Below are 18,444 nucleotides of genomic sequence, written 5' to 3'. Positions count from 1 at the left end.
TGTTCATCAGACACCTCTTTAGACCCCACAACATCAAATCTGTCTCCTGAGCTTGCCAGAGCCTTTGGCAGATTTTCCTGAGATTTCATGGTTGTGATTTCTCTCTGCTGAAATGAACAACTCGGCTGTTGCTGTTTTTATCAGGTTGTAATTTAGTAGCCAGACTGGAATTCTAATTTTGTTCCAATATCAGGGTCTGGTGAGGATTTGCAGAGGGTGAGGTGCTGTGGGCCGTGGGTTTGGGGTCTGTGTTGAACTGTGGAATTGCTGCTGGCTGATGTCTCAGTGTGAAATGCTGCCACTCAGTGATGTGTACATGTGCATCTTTGCTGCATGTTTTTCTCATTTGCTTTGCTCAGAACGAGGATGAAAACAGAGCCAGTGAAAGCAAGAAAACGAAACTGGAAGAAAAAGCTCCCTCAGGACACAAGAATTCCAGCAGCAGGGAGTGAGTATCTGCTCTGCCCTGCACTGAGGGTCAGGGTGGCCATGGAGAGAATGGTGCTCATCCTCCCCCTCTTCTCCTCTCTCCCACCCCAAGTTTTCCTCAAATAATTGGTAAAATTTTGTTTTTTCTTACCCTTCAAACAAATTTACTTCAGAGCTTCTACAGGCAATTGGTGGAAATGAATTTCCATCCCCAAAAACACTGGCCAAGGACAATTGTGCTCCTTAGCAATGTGAGGTGACCCCTCCTGTGCAGGGAATATTTCCTTCCTGGTTTTCTCTGACACACAGTGGAGCTTGGGTTTGGTCTAGAATCAAAATCTGTGCTTTTAAATTAACCCCATCTGGTAATTCTCTGTCTAGTAAGTTTTAAACTGGGAACGAACTCCTGAACTGGTTTTCTTTGGGAGGCTGATGGCATTGAGCTTTTCCATGGATTTAGCCTCCCATCTCCCTGATCTGTTAGTGCAAGAAAAGTGTGAGTGATACCAAAGCAAAGTGCCACAGAATTAGCAGATCAGTGCCAGTGTTTCATGCATTATCTCTGGATTCCCCAGGCTTTTTGCAACACCTCTTATGCCTTCATTTGTTTGATTTCTTGGTCAGTGTTAATCCACAGGAGAGATTAAGTTTTCTTCCACTGCATTCTGAAACTTCTGTTTCAGTTCAAGCAACTGAAAACTGTTTAATTGTGTCATGGAAAATATTCCTGTCCAGTGAGGAATTGCCAAATGACAAAGATGTGAGAAGCTGCAGCAGTTTGGATGCTACAACTTTTGTTTGCTCCTTCTGAATTAAACAGTGTCTTACTGTTTATTTGGAGCAGCTGCAGAATGAATGGATACATTTCTAGTTTGACTTTTTACCTGATACTTGCTTTTTTTCTGGTGTTTTCTCAAATGCCAGTGCACTTCTCTGAAGGACACTTAATTAAGTGAAATTACGACTTTCTAGAAATAATGTGTAGAAATAATAATGGAGGGAAGGCAGGAATAGCCAACAGCATCCCTCAGCAGCCAGATGAGAGTGTCCTGAAAGCTGTGCTGGGGCAGTTTCCCATTCCTGGGCTCCAGAGGTTTATCTGGAGCATCTTTCCCTGGAGCTGTTGGCTGGCCGGGGTGCACAGACAGCCTGGCGCTGCCACGGGGAGGCTTTGGGTGGTTTTTGTACAGAACTGGTGCAGGGGTGTGGTTTTATGGTTAGAACTTGTCTGGTTTTGCCTGTGTTTTCAGGTCAGAACAAATAAAATGGTGAAAACAAGTTCAATCTAGCTTTGGAGAAACCTATTCACTGAGAGGATTATTCTGCTTTTCTCCAAAGCTGGCTCTGACAGTAAAAATCTTGGTGGGGGGAAAGGTGTTTAGTTTAAGATTTGATTAAAAATGGAATTTTTGTGTGTTGATTTTTGGGAGGTTTTGTTTGTTAAGGCAGAAAAACAAACCCTCAATTTGTTCTTTTCCAGGTCTTCAAAGCCAAGTGCTGTTAAAGAGAAGGATTTGCTGCCCTCCCCTGCTGCCCCAGCCCTGCAGAAGGATTCCAAGCAGGAACACGGCTCCAGGAAGAGAACAGTCAGCCAGTCCTCATCCCTAAAATCCAGCAGCAACCCGGGCAAGGAGAGCAGCAGTGGCAGCAAGAGCAGCTCCTCTTCCAAGCAGAAGAAGACAGAGGGGAAGGGCTCCAGCAGTGCCAAGGAAGCCAAGGTAAGGCTGGCTCTGTCCCAGCCTCTTGTATGATTTTTTAGTTTGATCTGAACAACCATTTCCAGTTCAGTTTAAAATATCATCAGTTTGGGATGTGTCTGTCTGAGATTGTTTCCTGTCATGGATCTCGAGTGCCTTGGAAGGCCATAAATGAGAAAAAAACAACTTGGAGGCATCATGGAGTACAAATGCTTATCCTGCCAAATTCCTGTGTTAATAGGGGATGGGTTTAGTCATCCCCTGGTGCTGCCTGCTCATTGTTGGAGTGTTAGTAGGAGCATCACTAGAAAGCTGAATGCAGGCTGGAAGTGGAACTGGAGGCTGCTCTTGTCTCCTCAGAGCACATACAGAACTTGTCCTGGTTCCAAAGAGAGCAGGAGCTCAGTCTGTGCTCAGTGCTGCGATGGGAAGCTCTGGCTCTCATTTTATGACATTGTAGAAAGATTATTTCAACTCCAGCTCAGCAATTTACAGAGCTCTCCGTGGCTGGAGGGGAGAAAACATGGTTATGGAGATGGTGCAGAGAATGGGTTGTAAGAGATTTAGGTTGGGACAGTCAGTGTGATGGAATTTAAAAATGTAAGGGTCCCCAAGCCAGCTGTTAATTTGTGGTATGGTTTTTTTTGTACTTCAGGTGTGCTTACTTATGTCTTTCTCAAAGGAGTAACTACTCCTGTGTGGGTTTTTCAAGGCAAAGGCATTCAAAGAGAGTGTTGTTGATAGAAATCCTCAAAATCCTCCTCATGTCTGTTAGAGCAGAAAAACAGGATGTAGAAAGAGTGACAGGGGAGATGGAGGGAGGGATTTCCTGACCCTGGGTGTATCTGGAGAGCCTTGGCTGCACCCTCCCTCTGCAGGGAGGAGCCCCAGCCCTGTGGGAGCATCCGGGGAGCTGGGTTATTCCAGAGCTCCTGACTGTCCTTCCTGCATGGAATGGGGGAATTGGTACAAGAAATGCTCTCTGTGTGATCATGGCATGGATCTCCCTTCCAGGAAAAGATCCTGAACAATTCCTCCAGCTGCCCTCCTGCCTCTGCTCAGGCCACGGAAAGTGCGAAGTCCAGGAGAGCAAAGCTCGTTTTTGATGATAGGTAAGGACAGAAAATTCCCTTTCCTTTGGGGGCTCTGGGTCTCCAGCACAGGCAGCTCCCCACAGAGGAGTTTGCTCCACAAAAGATGTTACACACAAGCTCTTTTTCAAAGAAAATACCTTGAAAAGAAAATAAAACAAGTATTTCACCATATGGTGCAGACTTGAGGTTTCTTCGGGCCAATTCAGATGTCAGCTTGCTCTGAAAGCACTTCTTTCAATTCACTTTACAGATGAGATTATGTTTGCACCAAATTTAAAATAACTTTCTGCTTAAGAACTTGGTTGCTATTACCTGAAACTAGAGAATTAACTTGAAACTACTTTTAACAATTTTATCATAGTAGTTAACTAATTTAACAGATTCTTTTAAACAGTTGTAGCATAGTGTACCTTGAGTTAAAACAGAAGAAGTCCTGAAATATGGGAACATGAAGAGGCTGCAGCTACAAAAGGCTGTGTAAATGGGTGGCTCCAGTCCCTAAATCCCTGTGCTCTCTTGCAGGACTTACTCAGCTGATCATTACCTGCAGGAAGCAAAGAAGCTGAAACATAATGCAGATGCTTTGGTGAGTGGATCTCCAGTGCCCAGCCGATGTTTGCCCCTGCTCCTGCCCTTGTTTTGTGCCTCTGCTGCTCTCCTGCCCTGTGCTGGGCTTTCCCTGCCTCTCTGGTTTCTGTCTGAGCTGTTTTCCCTCCCGCAGTCGGACAGGTTTGAGAAGGCCGTGTACTACCTGGATGCTGTCGTGTCCTTCATCGAGTGTGGGAATGCATTGGAGAAAAACGCTCAGGAATCCAAGTCCCCGTTCCCTATGTATTCAGAAACTGTGGAATTAATCAAGTAAGCTTGCAGAGCTCCTGCAGGGGCAGCTGGGTGGGGGCAGCTCTGGGAATCAGAGCTTTGGTGTGTGCAGAGGTTTTGCCCCCAGTTTTTGAGAACTGTTGTCATTCCCAGTGACACTGGAGCAGTGACCAGTTCATTCCAGTTGCTGGAGTTTAAAGCATTTCCAGGAAGGGTGAGGTGGTTTCTGCTGAGGCTCCAAGCCCCCCTCTACAATGAGTGACCCACAAGGAGCAGAATTATTCTGGTTATTGCTGAGTCAATGCTTTATTTGGGGCTGAGAGGTGTTCCTAAAACAGTGGAGACAGCTGAAACTGGAAATTCGTGGGAACATGAGTGTTTTGTGAGTGATAAATGGAAGCAGTTTTTGTCTGGGCTGATTTGGTGCCTTTCTCTGCAGATACACTATGAAACTGAAGAATTACTTGGCCCCGGACGCCACGGCTGCGGACAAGAGGCTGGCAGTGCTCTGGTGAGTGCTGGGCTCCTGCAGTGCCCCCGTGCATGGCACAGCTGTGACCTCAAAATCTGCTCTAACTGAGCCCGTGGTGTTCCTGAGCTGCACACAGGACACTTCCTCCTGGCCCTACACACAAATCAATGTGTGTCTGATGGCTGGAAATGGGGACATTGCCAGCAAGGGCCAAGGCTGTGAAACGTTGGTGCCTCCTGAGCACTGAGCCAGGATAAATCACACTTGCACTGGCTGTGGGGGCCGAGGGGGCTGCTGGAGATGCAGAGGAGCAGAACCCTTTGGAAGGCCCTGGCAGGGGTTCAGGGCATCCTGGCCTGAACAATTGTTCATTTATGAACAATAAATGAACCCCTGTCCCAGTCCCTGCTGGTGCCTCCCAAGGCCAACAGCAGCAGTGAGAGTTTCAGCTCAGCTTGGGGCACACGGAGCTGTTTCAGTCCCCTTCAGAATTTCGAGGTGGTTGTGGATTTTCTGGTTGAGTTACAGCTTGAGAGCTGAGTTGGCAGAGAGAACATCGAGACCACAGCTCTTAGATTTTTGAAATTCAGTGAGCTGAGATAAACCTGACCTTAATTGTGACTGATTTGTCCTGTCTTTGGGCAGCCTTCGGTGCCAAGCTCTGCTGTACCTGAGGCTCTTCAAACTGAAAAAGGAAAGTGCATTGAAATACTCAAAAACCCTGACTGAACATCTGAAGGTAATTGCATCTGTATTTCCTTAGAACATTAAAACCTAATGGTATGGAAGCTCTAAAGTTCCCAAATCCAGTTTCAGACTGCTGCATGTGAACACCTGTTTAGAACTGGGCTTGAAGGTGTATTAAAGCTGGGCAGAGCAGTAATAACCATAATCCTGCTGGCCCTGGCATGAAAACTCTGTTAATTTCTTGTTTAATAAATGTAGTAGGCTTCAAGGAGAAGGTTGTTTGCAGTGGGATGTTGGCTGGGTTTGGATAAATTGCCCATGAATTTATCTAAATTTCTGTGCAGCTGATTCTGAAGCTTCCAGCTCTCAGTGCTGACAGGAGCCAGGCTCATCACATACCCAATCTCTCAGATTTGGGATATCTTTAATTGTTCAATGCCAGTGATAACAGATTCTTTCTATTAAAGGGCTGAAAAAACCTAAAATATTCCCATAAGGGACAATGGACTACTCCAATACTTGTTTGTTTTGCTAAAATAACCCCTTAATTTGTGTCTTAGCCATCAGGAAAAAAGGATATTTCCCTAAATTTCAGTTAACTGTGATATTATTGAGAACATTACTTGAAAGTGTAACTGCAAAAAACCCCACTTGCTTAAAAAGAAACAATTTAACAACCAGATAAAATGTAACTAGTGAAAGCATTAACACAAATCAGGTGAAATGTGTCTTTTTCCCCACACAGAATTGCTACAATAATTCTCAAGCACCGTCACCTGGTATGGGAAGGTGAGTGGTAAAACCTGTTGCCTCTATTTCTCAACTTCCAGGATGTTTTCTCCATTTCCTGAGTGCCAGGGGGCTCAGGGAGCAGCTTTTGGGGTGATTATTTGAAGGGGGTGCAATTTGATCCATTTTTTGTGTAATTATCTTGGTGCAGGGAGGTGCTGCAGCTCTGCAGGGTTTGTCAGGCACAAAAAGGGGCAGTGTGCCCCTGACCCACAAGTCATTTATCCCAGGGAGTTTTGGTGTTTAATTTAATGCTTCTCCCCTCAAACAAGAGCTTTATTAGTGCTGCAAGGCCAGAGGTTACAAGCACTTGCAGGATTCTCTGTTCCATAGTTTAGCAATTACTTCTGCTCTTTTAAACCCAATAATGGACCTTTGATAAATTATTCAATGAGCTTAAGGGGAGGGCCCTTCAGATTTCCATTGTGTTATCTGCAGTAATGTTATATAATTCAATGTGCTGGCAGCAGAGTTTGCAGGTAGCTGTATTTTTTTTGTTCTTACTCTTTAAGGTTCATTTATACAATGAATTTAAGATTTTATTGAATTTAGAGATGCTGAGGTTTGGTGATTAGGTTTTGTAAGCTATAAGTAATTGTTGGGTGATCCTCAGCAGTTCCCAGCTCGAGATTTTTGTCTGTTGTAGGGCAAATCCTGATTTTTGGTGTGTAAAGTGGGAGTGTTTTCCCATCCCACACCCTGAGTGTGGGCAGAGGGATCTTGGGGGACATCTCAGAGCACGATGTGTCTAAAGCTGTCATTTCTGCCTTTCCAATGCCATCCTCCTCTCTGGTGAGCAGCAAACCTGTGGGGATGCCATCTCCAGTCTCTCCAAAGCTGTCTCCAGGGAATTCAGGAAATTACTCTTCCGGGGCAGCCAACCCTTCAGGGAGCGGGTCCTCGGTGACGATCCCGCAGCGCATCCACCAGATGGCTGCCAGCTACGTCCAGGTCACCTCCAACTTCCTCTATGCCACTGAAATCTGGGAACAAGCAGAACAGCTCTCGAGAGAACAGAAAGGTAAGGGCTGCTCAGGGGACTGAGACCTCCGGAGCGGGCTGGAACACCCCCAGGCTTTGATTCTGTTGATGGTTCCCCTGCAAAATCAGGGGGAAAGTGACACCTTGGGGTTGCAGGGGTACCCCAGGTGGGTGTTGTGGTTGTCAAGGTGGTGTTGGAGTTGTGACATAAAAATCGTTGTTGTGTTTCCTGTAAAATGTTCAGTGTAGGAAGAGGATCTTGGTGCATTTCCCTTTATGAAGTTCTTTAGTGCAGACTTCCTAAGGAAGTTTGGCAGTAGTTTAATAATTTCCAACCAGTGAAATGTAAGTTTTAGAGGAGAGCCAAGAAGCCTGGCAATGGTTTAGTTGTTTCCAAGAAGTCTTGTGCAGAAGAGTAAAGAAATAAATTAGGAAGGACCTTTCTCCTTGTCTGCCCCATTCCCCCAGCTCCCCTCATCCCCTTCTGTCCATCCCAGATCCCTGCTGGGGCTGGGGCTGGCTGTGCCCTCCTTTAACGTGTGTTTGTGCTGTTGCAGAGTTCTTTGCTGAACTGGACAAGGTGATGGGGCCGCTGGTGTTTAACACGAGCATCATGACGGAGCTGGTGCGCTACACGCGGCAGGGCCTGCACTGGCTGCGCCTGGACGCCAAGTGAGGCGCCCTGTCCATCCCCAGCTGCCTCCTCTCCACAACACTGTGTCATGTCAATAAGGAAGACTGCCATAACACATTGCTTAGTTGACACTAAGAGCAAGGAATGCTTTCCCGTGTCTCCCATCCTCATCTGTGTTTTGTGTTTAACCCCAAGTCAGCTGGTTCGTGGACTTCTCCAGTGTTCCCGGTTTAAGTTATTTAAATATTGGAAAATTTGCTACATAAAAATGGTAGTTTTGCTGATCTGTCATGGATAGATCATTGGGATTCCGGTCACAATACATGAATTGTCAGTTTAAATCCTATTTATTTTAATTTTTTTAATTTTAATTCTGAAAAGCCCCGTTTGGGGGGCTGGTTTTAGCTATTTCTTCTTCCCTAAATTTCCCCTTTTGAGTACTTAGAATTTAAACCTAGACACTTTATTTAAGTACTTTGTGAGCTTTGTTACTCTGTAATGTCTTGTGGTGGTAGAGCCTGTAAAAGGAACTAGGGTTGATAGGTTCTAACAAGTAGGGACACCATACTTCTCATGCCTAATGCCTATGAGTCGACTAATAAATGACAACTACAGATTTATTATTGCAGAATTTGTACTAAATAGAAAAGTTCCAGATATTCTTCTACGTATTGAGATGCTTCATTTAAATGAATTATAAAGAAATTTATATGGAAAAAATATTTAGCTGGATCTGCCTTGGATTGTTTCCAAGGCAGCTTCAAGCCATGGATTAACACTATAACAATCACAAAACATTACAGTAACTTGCATTTAATGTAACGTCCGGGCAACGGTGTAGGAATGACCTTCAGTCCAGTGGGTGCGATGCAAACAGGAAAGGCTTTGGAAAAGGACAATCTCGTGCTTTTTTGCATCTCTTCATTTCAAATACCTTTTGTTTCCGTGCTTGTCACTTTTTGACAGTTAGGAAATTGGGGGACTTTGTGGTTCCAAACCCAGGGGTAGTTCAGTTCCTGCCAGAACCGTCATTTGCATCTTTTCCATTGAGTGAGAAACCAGGAATCTTTAGCAGAACTCCAGGTCCGTGTTGTCCTTTGGGGTGTGCTGGTGATGGACACTACAGGCTGGCAGTGCAGCCGTGTGGGGTGGGAGCAGAGCTGCCCTGCAGGAAGCTCTGTGCTGTGCAGGATGGATGTCTTGGCTTTACCCCGTGCTGATGAAGGTCCCGTTCATGTCACGTAATTTCCACTCCCCAGGGGCTGCTGGAGCTGCAGTGGCCCCTCCGAGTGCAAACCAAAGTACCTTTCCACGTGAGGTGCTTGTCTGAGTTAAAGGTTTCAAATGCTACTGCTTTCAGTATTGCTTAGTGCCCCCAACATGTCTGGTGTGCCTTATGCCTTACTTTTAGATGAAGATTTTATGAACTGTTTACAAGATGTTCTACAGCAGGACCAGGTATACTGTATGCAGTGGTCTTCTGCAGTACTTGGGTAAAATTCCATTTCCTTTTTCAAAGTCCCGGTGTCTGTCACACAAACTGACTCATCGTGGTGGTCTCCTTCCCCAGAGTCCGACTCTGAATCCTTTGGAGTGAGATTGTGGAATGCTGCTTTGTTTTCTCTCCCATCGAACCCTTTATTCTGTACCAGATTATGAACGTGCATGTTCAGGAAAATTATTGCACTAAATTTTTTGTGTAGGTGTAGTTAAGTGCCAAAATCACGGCAACCTCGAGAGAAGGAATAGAATTCTACGCTCCTTAGTACTGCAGTATGTCCTATGGGCTTTAAGAGTTTAGAAGTTTTGCAAATTAGTAACCTACTTCAAGGTAGCTGCATCTTCGTAGAGCTTCCTTTGCGTCCCAGCGTGTTTTGTACTTCCAGAAAAGCTTTGCTACGTCCGGGTTGATAAACGGGGAGCAGACCTGGGGCTCGCCCTGACTCCTCAGGTCTGTGGGAGCATCCCTTTTATGGAATCACTGTGCAAGGTCACCTTTCTGTTAGTCTTTGCTGTTGGAGACAGAGCTCTGGACCCTCAGGCTCCCCGCCGTGGGCATGGGACACTGTCAGCTGTGTTTCCTTTCCTCCTCTGAAGTGCCTCGCACACCTCTGACGCTGAGAAATCCCTTGGTAGAAGTTGTATTCGTGGGTGGGTTTGTGTGTAGTGCTGCACTAGCCAGCGTGGCTGTTCTTGGCTTGCTCCTTTGTGCACAGGCACCATTGCTGTCAGCAGGAATGGTGTCACCTCGGGGAATTTTCTTTTCCTTAACTAGAGTCCCACAAATACCTTTTGGTGTCACGCGGAATCGGCCTCTTGAAAACGCATCGCTTATCCCTAGAGCAGTGGATCTCAGAAATTGGCTTCAAACAAGCAGAAGGCTTTTCTTGCATCATGTCAAAACGTGGACCTGAGCTGGCTGGAAGTGTCCCAGCTGCAGGGGGGGCTCCAGAGCCCCTGGAGTGCTGTCCCGGGCGTTGTGTCCGTGCGGGGGCGTGGGGATGGATGGGAAATGCCTTGTGCAGCTGGGGCTGGTGCAAACAGATCTGTTCAAACCAATCAATTCCAAAAGCATATCTTGATTTAGGATTGACCCTTGTTTCCAAGAGGAAAGTTCTGTGCTTGATCAGGTTTTATAGCCAAAAAAATAAAGCAAATATGTCCTAGGCTTCCATCCTGTGCCAACGCAGGAGGGCTCTGTCCCTGTCCTTGGCAGCTGCCAGCACCACAGGGGAAGTGCAGGTCACGGAGTGACCAAGGAGGGACTCCCCAGTCATGGCTTCCCAAATGATTCCCTGGACAGGGAATAGGTATCAGTACATATCAAAACTGTAATTTTAATTCTCTTGCTGATCATGGCCCCAGTTGGTGAATCTCAAGAATGGCTCAATCAGACTAGGCTTGCTCAGCTATCTGTGCTGTTTGACTTTGCTCTCAGACTTGCAGGTTCCAGGTGATAAAGGTGCAAACCATTTATAATTCCAAACAAATCTTCAGGGTAAACCAGCCCAAGAGTTTTGTTTTGATTTGAATCTCAGCCATAAAGCAGAGCAGACGGACGGCTCTCCTTGGCTTCGATGGCAGTATGCAATTTGTATTGTATGTGTCTTTTAATATATATGTATATATATATGACTCAGTCTGTCCAAAGTATATGTTATACTTGTTTTTAGATTATGGTGCAACTGACTATATTGATATATTATTTATTGAGTGCTGAGTCACCATCTTATTGGTGATAAATATTGCATATTATCCAGGAGTGCAATGTATATTCCTTTAGATTGCTGAGGCTTGATTGCTGTGGTAACAAAAAATGCCCTGAAATGTATTTATGAATGGCCCCAACACACAGAGAGTCAGAATTTATGGGAATGATGTAGCACTTGCCTGGGGCAAGTAAAATAAAGCCGTAGGCAGAGAATTATGGAGTTTGCCAAAAGGCAAACTGCTGGAAAGAGAGAGAAACTACCTTTGCTGTATTTAATGTCATTTTCTGAAAAGATCTTTGCTGTCACTGCAGTGTTTCCATTGAGGCAGATCCACAAGGGCCTGAGCAAGTCAAGTTTGAATTACCCATTGGGGAGTAAACAACTTCCAAATTCTTACCTTTGTGACAAATCCTTGGGTCAGGGTTGAGGCTTCTCCCTCTGATGTGTCGGTGTTCTGGAAAACCCCTGTTCCAGCGGTGAGGGCAGTGCTGGGCATCCTGAAGGACAGGGAGGAGGCAGAGCCTGGCTCTGCAGCCAGGCAGGTGCAGAGGTGTTCCAGGGGGGCTGTCCCAGGCAGGCAGGGTCGGTGCAGTCCTGCCGTGTCCCGGGGCTCCGGGCAGGGTCGGTGCAGTCCTGCCGTGTCCCGGGGCTCCGGGCAGGGTCAGTGCAGTCCTGCCGTGTCCCGGGGCTCCGGGCAGGGTCAGTGCAGTCCCGGGGCTCCGGGCAGGGCCGGTGCTGTCCTGCCGTGTCCCGGGGCTCCGGGCAGGGTCAGTGCAGTCCTGCCGTGTCCCGGGGCTCCGGGCAGGGTCAGTGCAGTCCTGCCGTGTCCCGGGGCTCCGGGCAGGGTTGGTGCAGTCCCGGGGCTCCGGGGCTGGGCTGGGGAGCCCCTGGGGAGGGAAGGGCAGCGCTGCCCCGGAGCCGCTCCCGGCCGGGCTGTGCCCCAGCCTCTGCAGCCCCTGGCAGCAGCCCGGCTGCTGTGGCAGCTCAGGGGGAGCCGGGCTCGTGGGTTGGCCGTGCTGCCCTGCTCTGATTCCAGCTGGGAATTGAATTCCCGTGGCAGTGTGCCCGTTCCTGCCTCCTGTCCCTGTCCCGGGACACGGCTCCTGGTGCTGCCCTGGCATTCCACATCCCAAACTCTACTCCGAGGACCAGGCATGACTTTCCAAGCACAGTTCCTGACATTTGTATCTGGTCCCCCTTTTAAATTGTTTTAAAAAAATTTTGTATATGGAGGATAAAGTGCTTATATATTTATTAAAAATCCTTTATCTTATTTGAAATTATTATTTGGTGAAGAAGGGGTTTTTCTTTTGGGGGAGGGCTGGGGAGGGGAGGTAACTTTTAACCTGTCACTTATAAATGAAGCCCTGATTAATCCTACAGAAAGGTACTATTAGTAACTAATGGGATGTCTCTGTTTTATGCTTTGTACATGACAAGTCCATGTGTTACATTTTGTTTTCTATCAAAAGATTTGGACATCTGTCTTCAACCAAAACCGGAGAAAAAAGAAACAAACTGTGATTTTATTTGTTGCAATACATTTGAAATTTCAAAGGGTACTTTGGGGCTCAAAATTAGGATTTCTAAGTCAGTATGTGCATTTCACGTAATAAAGCTGTTAATGGTGAGCAAAGTATTATATACTAACTAGATTTTTCCACATCTGTATAGTATATTCTATGTATTTTGTGGTATTGAGATTATAGAAAGTTTAGTGTCTGAAACATGCGTTTAATGTGTATTTTTAAACAAATTTATGGCAATTAAAATATTTGGAGAAAAGGGTATCACATTTCAATTTGTAAAGATCTTTTTAACTACTGTGTCATTAAAATGCTTTGTACAATGCAAAACTGTAACTGGAGAAACTAAGTTTAATAAATATCAAATAGATTTTCTGTATTAAACTTCCAACCCCCTGTGCTTGTATTTGTTTTGTGGGCCCTTCTCCTCCCTGGGAGTGCATTTTTAGGCAGAATTTTCTTTCCTCTATCCTACTGAAACAAAAGAAAAGTAGCATGCAGTGTGTGTGTCCAGACTTGCTGATTTTTCTTTTTTTGTCTTTCAGCCTCCAAGTCGACATCCAACCCATCAAAAGAGGATTTTGAGACAGAGACAGTGGCAAAAGTCAGTCTAGGACACGTATTTAAGTAAATTTGATTAGAAGTAATTAAAAGCAAATAGTTGCCATTCCACTTATCACTGGATATATTTGGGATATTGGAATTGCTATCAGTGTTATCAGTTTGGCTGCCTCTCTCCAACAGGCCTTTATCTGAGGGCTGATAAGAGCTAGACTGGGAGGAGATGGGCCCTGATCCACTTCGTGCTCTTGCCAGGGGAAGGAGAAATGTCCAAAGTCTGGCTGGAGCTGAGCCCCAGCTCTTTGCTCGAGATACAAGGAAAACCAAGCTGCTTTGCTGAATATATATTTTAATTCACACCTTCAAATAAATAATAGAAAACATTACAAAACAACCAAATGAGGAGGAGATGCAGAGCCCTTTTATTGAGCTTGGCCAGAGGCCTCCTGAGGCATGGCTGTGGGAGGAGATGCTCTCGAGCTCTTTGAAGTCCTTTTATCAGCACATGTGACAGAAATATTAAATACCCTGATTGCCCGAGGCCCTTGCAGCTCCTGAGCAGTCAATAAATACATCCCAAGTGTGTGGAGCATGGTCAGCAGTAACAGTGCAGGCTGTGCTTGGTGCCAGCTCACGCCGAGGCCGTGGAGAGGAGGCAGCGATTTTTCCTGGGGAAAAAACCCACCATGAGCACTGGGAGCTGGGGCTGCCCCTGCCAGCCTCAGCCAGGGGTTCCAGGTACATCTTTGTGCCCCTGGGCCAGCAGTGCTGGCTTCAGTCACACTGAATTCCCCTCAAATATTCACTCTTGATTCATTTTTGGGTCTTTGCTTTCCATCAGAATTCCAAACATAGCATAGCAGCCCAACCACCCTGTCCTATTTACTTATTATAATAATTTATAATATAAAATAAGCTTATTTGTAATAATATTCATTAATAGTAGGATATACTATATTCATTAATAATAGGATATACTTATCAATTAGTGCTATTTACATACAGTAGAATATTATTGTTTTCTATCCTGTCTCCAAGTGCTGGTGTACAACAGGTACAAAATCACCTTTCTGTCATTAATAATTTTAACTGATCAATTTATGTTGTAGTTGGACAATTTGCTCATGCCTAATGAGAACTGAATAGCTTTTGATAATGTAGTTACTTTTTAAACTCTGAGCTTAAAGTGATTAATTTAGGGTAAGATATTAATGCAGGCTTTTTCCCTTTTCGTTAGCACATGCTTTAAAAGGAAGGGTCAATGGGAAGGCCTGGGAGCTGTCTGGAGCCCTCTGTTGTCTTTTCCCAGCCAGGTTATTTGGGGTTGCAGTGAAAGGCTCAGGAGCCCTGGACTCTGCTCTGTTTGCTCTGCTCACTCGAGAGCCCCAGGCTGTTTCCCCATCCCCGTTCCTGGTTTCTCGTTCCCTCCTGTCTGGGTGAGCCCGGGGAGTTCAGTACCTGCAGAGCAGCGTGAGGCACTCGCTGTTGTCCCTGCAGGAGGCTCCGATGGGTCTCAGGGACACCCCTCTCCAGAAGGGCGTCATGCGGCGCTGCCGGGGGCTGCGGGGCGGCCGCGGGGACAGGGACACGCCGTGGCTCTGAAACACAGCACCGTCACCCTCAGCACGCGTGGCACGTCCTGCTTCTGCTGCTGGGGTCAACTCCCTTCAGTTTAAGTGAAGCTCTTGCAGTCCTGCTGCTTTTCAGACCGCAGCTCCCTCTGGGTAAAGCACTGCTTGCAGCCCAGCCCCAAAGAAATATCTACCAAAATTAATGATGGTTTTAATCTTCCTGGGAGTGACGGCAGAATCACGGGCTGAGCTATGGCTCAGAGCAGCCCAGCATTCTCTAGGCAGTAACGCTGCATTTTTGTGATGCTAGATCCTCTAAGAAGCCCTGCTGTCACCTCTGAACTCCTGCCCGTTGTCCATCCAAATTATAACAGCTTTTGTGTGCTGCCTGTGCATGAGCCCTTTAGAGTTTATTCCAGCATTGTCTGGGTTTACCTGGCTGAGCAGCAGCGAGCAGAGCAGAAGGGCTGCCATCACCTTCCACCAGTGCATCTTCCCGGCGGGCGCTGTCCCTTGGAGCAGCGTGGGCAGAGGAGGCACAGAGAGCTCCAGTCAGGACTTCCCAGGCTTTCAGCTACATTTTTATAGACTTCATTCTCTTATCATTGTATCAGCTGCCAGTTATTACAGGAACAAAGTTCGCTTGGGAACAAGAGAGAATTGCTAAGTCTACATCTGCTGCAGTGATCTGGTTCAAGGCCTTGTCTCGAGCTAATGATTTACTCCCCTTCCACCTGTACTTTGTCTGGTCAGCTGTGCTGACCCCTTGTGCCAACTGTTCCTTTTTTTAAAGCCCACCTAAGATGTTACCAGAACTCCGTGGTCTATTTTTAAGCAAAAGGTGGGGGGGTGCCCCAAATTATTATGGTCAAGATCAAAAACCTAACTTCTGTAGCTCTGAGTTAGCCAGCCAGGGGTGAGGGTTATCTTGCCAAGCTGATTTGGAGCAGAGAATTGTGCTTTTGATTTGTTTCTCACTCTTGGTACATGAAAGAACCATAAGGAAGTTGCTTAACCTTTATTTCCAGGCACAGAGTGCTCAAAAAGCAGGTGTAACACTCTCCAGCTGGGTTTGGGAATGTGAAATGTGTGATAACTCACAGAACTCTTCCCCCAGGAATCCAAAGGTGTCAGAGATAATCATCTCCAGGTAGATAAAAGAAGAGGCTGCTCAGGGCTTGTCTGGAGCTGAGGAGCTCCATGTGCAGACCGTGGTTTCCCTGGATGAGCCATCTCTGCCCCCAGCAGTGTCACTCACCATCCCAAAGTGCCAGCACTCCCACGGGCTGGAGGGGCTCTCTGGCACTGAGAGGGAGCTCCAGTTTTTCCATTGTGCAGTGAGGAGGCAGCAGCAGAGAAGGGTGTGAGATAAGAGTGTGAGCAGAGGTGGTGTCTGTGCTCTCCCCTCTGCTCACACTCTCGTGCTGGTCCCAGTGCTGGTGTCTCACCTGTGGGATCTGGTGGCTCTCGTTGGACGGGGCTTGGGGCAGCCTGGGCTGGTGAAGGTGGGGGAACTGCACGAGCTTGAAGGGCTTTTCCAGCCCAAACCACGCCGTGGCTCTGGCTGCTCCCCACATCTGTCCCATGGGCCTCACATCTGCCAGGACATCTGAGATTGCAGTGACACAGAGAATTTCAGCTTGTCTCGCTGTGTGCAGGTTTTGGAACACACTCTTTTAATTCAAGTAAATACTTTATAAAGTAGTAAGTGTATCATGAACTGTGTTTTAGCTAAATTGTAAATACAGGTCTGGATGTCACAGGCTCTATTTCTTTGATTGCTTAATATGAAGGCACAAGTGCCAGCGTGGAGGGCAAGTGACTTAGATTAAGATAATGCTGTGATGTCAGATGATTACCCCTTAGCCCAAATTTCACTGGGATTAAAAGAAAAACCTTCCCAGCAGAGTCTACAACCACTATTCAATCATTCCCATCCTAGGATGGTTCTTACTCACCTTCCTCTGCCCTATTTGTTTTGCTTCTCTGTAAGGAGGAAGCAAAATTTGCATTATTTTACCTTCTTGGATCTTAAGAAGGGAAGGAAATGGGACAGCAAATCATGGCAGACAAGTAACTGAACTTAAAAAGTTTATTTTATATTTGGCTGGGAATTGCTCAGTTGTTTTTCCTATGGAGTCCTTCCTTTTCATGCATCTAATTCCTGCTGTTTCCACCAGGCACTAGTGTAGAACAAAAGGAGGACAAGGCAGCAGCAGGAGCCCTTCTTCCACGAAGCCCAGGATTTGGGAGAGCAGCAAAGCCCTCTGTAAGTCACCGTCTCAGCTTTTTTGGCTGGGGAAGGCAGTAGTTTGTGATGATATATCAGAATTGCTGTCTGTCCCTCTGGGGCACTGATAGCATCAGACTGTCCCTGTCAGGCAGCAAACTGCTCTGTGCAAGAAACCGGCACAAAAAGAGAATAACAGAGTTATACTTTCCATGCCGTAATTCCCACAGGCCAGTCGGACTCACAGCACAGATGTGAGGAAAGAAACACAAATCGTGGCTCTGCTGCCACTTCTAATAATTGCCCAAAGGAGAACAGACATAAATGAGTGGAAACTTTTGAAGCACCTTGTTCATATTCTGAAATGCCCACGGGTCGAACTCGCACTGCCACAGCTCTGGCAGGAGCCGTTCCAGCTGGGAACGGGGTCCGCATCCCAGGCGGGGCTGGGCAGGGCAGGGTGGGGATGGCTGGGCACGGTCACAGGGTGGCTGGGCCATGGTGGGCATGGCGGGGCAGGGGATACCCACACAGGGCAGCACCAGGCTGCTGTGGGAGCAGCTCCCTCGGTGCTGGCCCTGTCCCTCGGTGCTGACCCCGTCCCTCCGTGCTGACCCCGTCCCTCCGTGCTGGCCCCGTCCCTCCGTGCTGGCCCCGTCCCTCCGTGCTGGCCCCGTCCCTCGGTGCTGACCCCGTCCCTCGGTGCTGACCCCGTCCCTCCGTGCTGGCCCCGTCCCTCCGTGCTGGCCCCGTCCCTCCGTGCTGGCCCCGTCCCTCGGTGCTGGCCCCGGCCCGGCGCTGACCCCGGCCCGGCGCGTGCCCGCGGGGCCGCTGCCCCCCCCCTGTTTGCGTTGGTGCGGCCCGGGGCGGGCACGGCCCGGCCAGAGGGGTACGGCCGGCGGGAGCGAGGACCCGGACCGGAGTACGGCCGGAGACCGGATCGGAGTTGCCTGGTTGGAGCTAAAACCCGGACCGGATTATGGCTGGAACCCGGACTGGAGTCGCCCAGTTGGAGCAAAAACCCAGACCGGATTCTGGCCAGATCCCAGACCGGAGTTGCCTGGTTAGAGCAAAAACCCGGAGCAGATTCCACCCGGAGTCACCTGGTTGGAGAGAAAACCGGGGTTTTTGCATGGTTGAGCAGGGGCAGAGACCTCGGAGAGTCCAGGGCAGCTGCTGCCCTCCAGCAGCGCTGCTGGGACAGCAACACAGGGACTGAGCTGCCAAGGCAGAGCTTCGCAGGGGCTGCCAGAGCCCGCCCAGCTCGGTGGTTCTGAGGCACCGCGAGCAGGACACCACATTCTGAATGAAACAGCTCAGGGAGAGCCACTCCTACAGGGACATAGGGACAGACAAGGGAACGACTTCAACCTGCCAAAGGACAGGGTTAGATGGGCTAGTGGGCAGGAATTGTTCCCTGGGTGGCCCTGGCCCACATTTCCCAGAGCAGCTGTGGCTGCCCCTGGGTCCCTGGCAGTGCCCAAGGACAGGGCTGGAGCAGCCTGGGACAGTGGAAGGTGTCCCTGCCATGGCAGGGGTGGCACTGGATGGGCTTTGAGGTCTGTTCTGGGATAAATCTCTTTCTGTGCATCTCTGTCAGCTTACAGCCACAGCAGCCAGTTTGTTGCTCCCTGCTTGCTTAATTATTAGAAAATAGTATTTTCTCCCTACTTATTATTATTAGAAAATACCATTGACCCAAAATGCAGGTAAGCAGAGAATATTTTTGGCACAATTTTGGA

The 18,444-nt window shown here is 47.7% G+C and overlaps 2 protein-coding genes across 2 annotated transcripts in view; one reads left to right on the top strand and one right to left on the bottom strand.

Moving 5' to 3' along the window:
• AFF4 (ALF transcription elongation factor 4) overlaps positions 1 to 10,594 on the top strand; it is a 44,193-nt gene extending 33,599 nt beyond the window's left edge. Inside the window, exons 13-22 of the mRNA XM_063413932.1 lie at positions 360 to 448; positions 1,910 to 2,147; positions 3,141 to 3,238; positions 3,743 to 3,806; positions 3,942 to 4,078; positions 4,479 to 4,550; positions 5,157 to 5,250; positions 5,944 to 5,987; positions 6,788 to 7,008; positions 7,526 to 10,594. Coding sequence (XP_063270002.1) covers positions 360 to 448; positions 1,910 to 2,147; positions 3,141 to 3,238; positions 3,743 to 3,806; positions 3,942 to 4,078; positions 4,479 to 4,550; positions 5,157 to 5,250; positions 5,944 to 5,987; positions 6,788 to 7,008; positions 7,526 to 7,644 — 1,176 coding nt within the window. The 3' untranslated portion in view covers positions 7,645 to 10,594. The remainder of the gene's footprint in view (positions 1 to 359; positions 449 to 1,909; positions 2,148 to 3,140; positions 3,239 to 3,742; positions 3,807 to 3,941; positions 4,079 to 4,478; positions 4,551 to 5,156; positions 5,251 to 5,943; positions 5,988 to 6,787; positions 7,009 to 7,525) is intronic.
• Positions 10,595 to 11,861: 1,267 nt separating this feature from the next.
• On the bottom strand, positions 11,862 to 17,490 carry LEAP2 (liver enriched antimicrobial peptide 2). The gene is made up of 4 exons (XM_063413934.1): positions 17,050 to 17,490; positions 14,908 to 16,866; positions 14,360 to 14,499; positions 11,862 to 13,569 (listed from the first exon to the last, which is right to left on the bottom strand). Exons 2-4 carry the CDS (start codon positions 14,962 to 14,964, stop codon positions 13,533 to 13,535), a joined length of 234 nt encoding a protein of 77 aa, XP_063270004.1. The 5' UTR covers positions 14,965 to 16,866; positions 17,050 to 17,490; the 3' UTR covers positions 11,862 to 13,532.
• Between the last annotated feature and the right edge of the window lie 954 nt (positions 17,491 to 18,444).

Source organism: Prinia subflava, chromosome 16, assembly GCF_021018805.1.
Source record: "Prinia subflava isolate CZ2003 ecotype Zambia chromosome 16, Cam_Psub_1.2, whole genome shotgun sequence".
Classification (NCBI taxonomy): domain Eukaryota; kingdom Metazoa; phylum Chordata; class Aves; order Passeriformes; family Cisticolidae; genus Prinia; species Prinia subflava.
This window is presented reverse-complemented; position numbering and strand designations above follow the sequence as displayed.

Coding starts and splice junctions, on each gene's coding strand:
- LEAP2 (XM_063413934.1), bottom strand. CDS start 14,964: ATGCACTGGTGGAAGGTGATGGCAGCCCTTCTGCTCTGCTCGCTGCTG. Junction 14,500..14,907: donor GCTCGCTGCTGCTCAGCCAG/GTAAACCCAGAC, acceptor GCTGTGTTTCAG/AGCCACGGCGTGTCCCTGTC. Junction 13,570..14,359: donor TGCCTCACGCTGCTCTGCAG/GTACTGAACTCC, acceptor TTTTTTCCCCAG/GAAAAATCGCTGCCTCCTCT.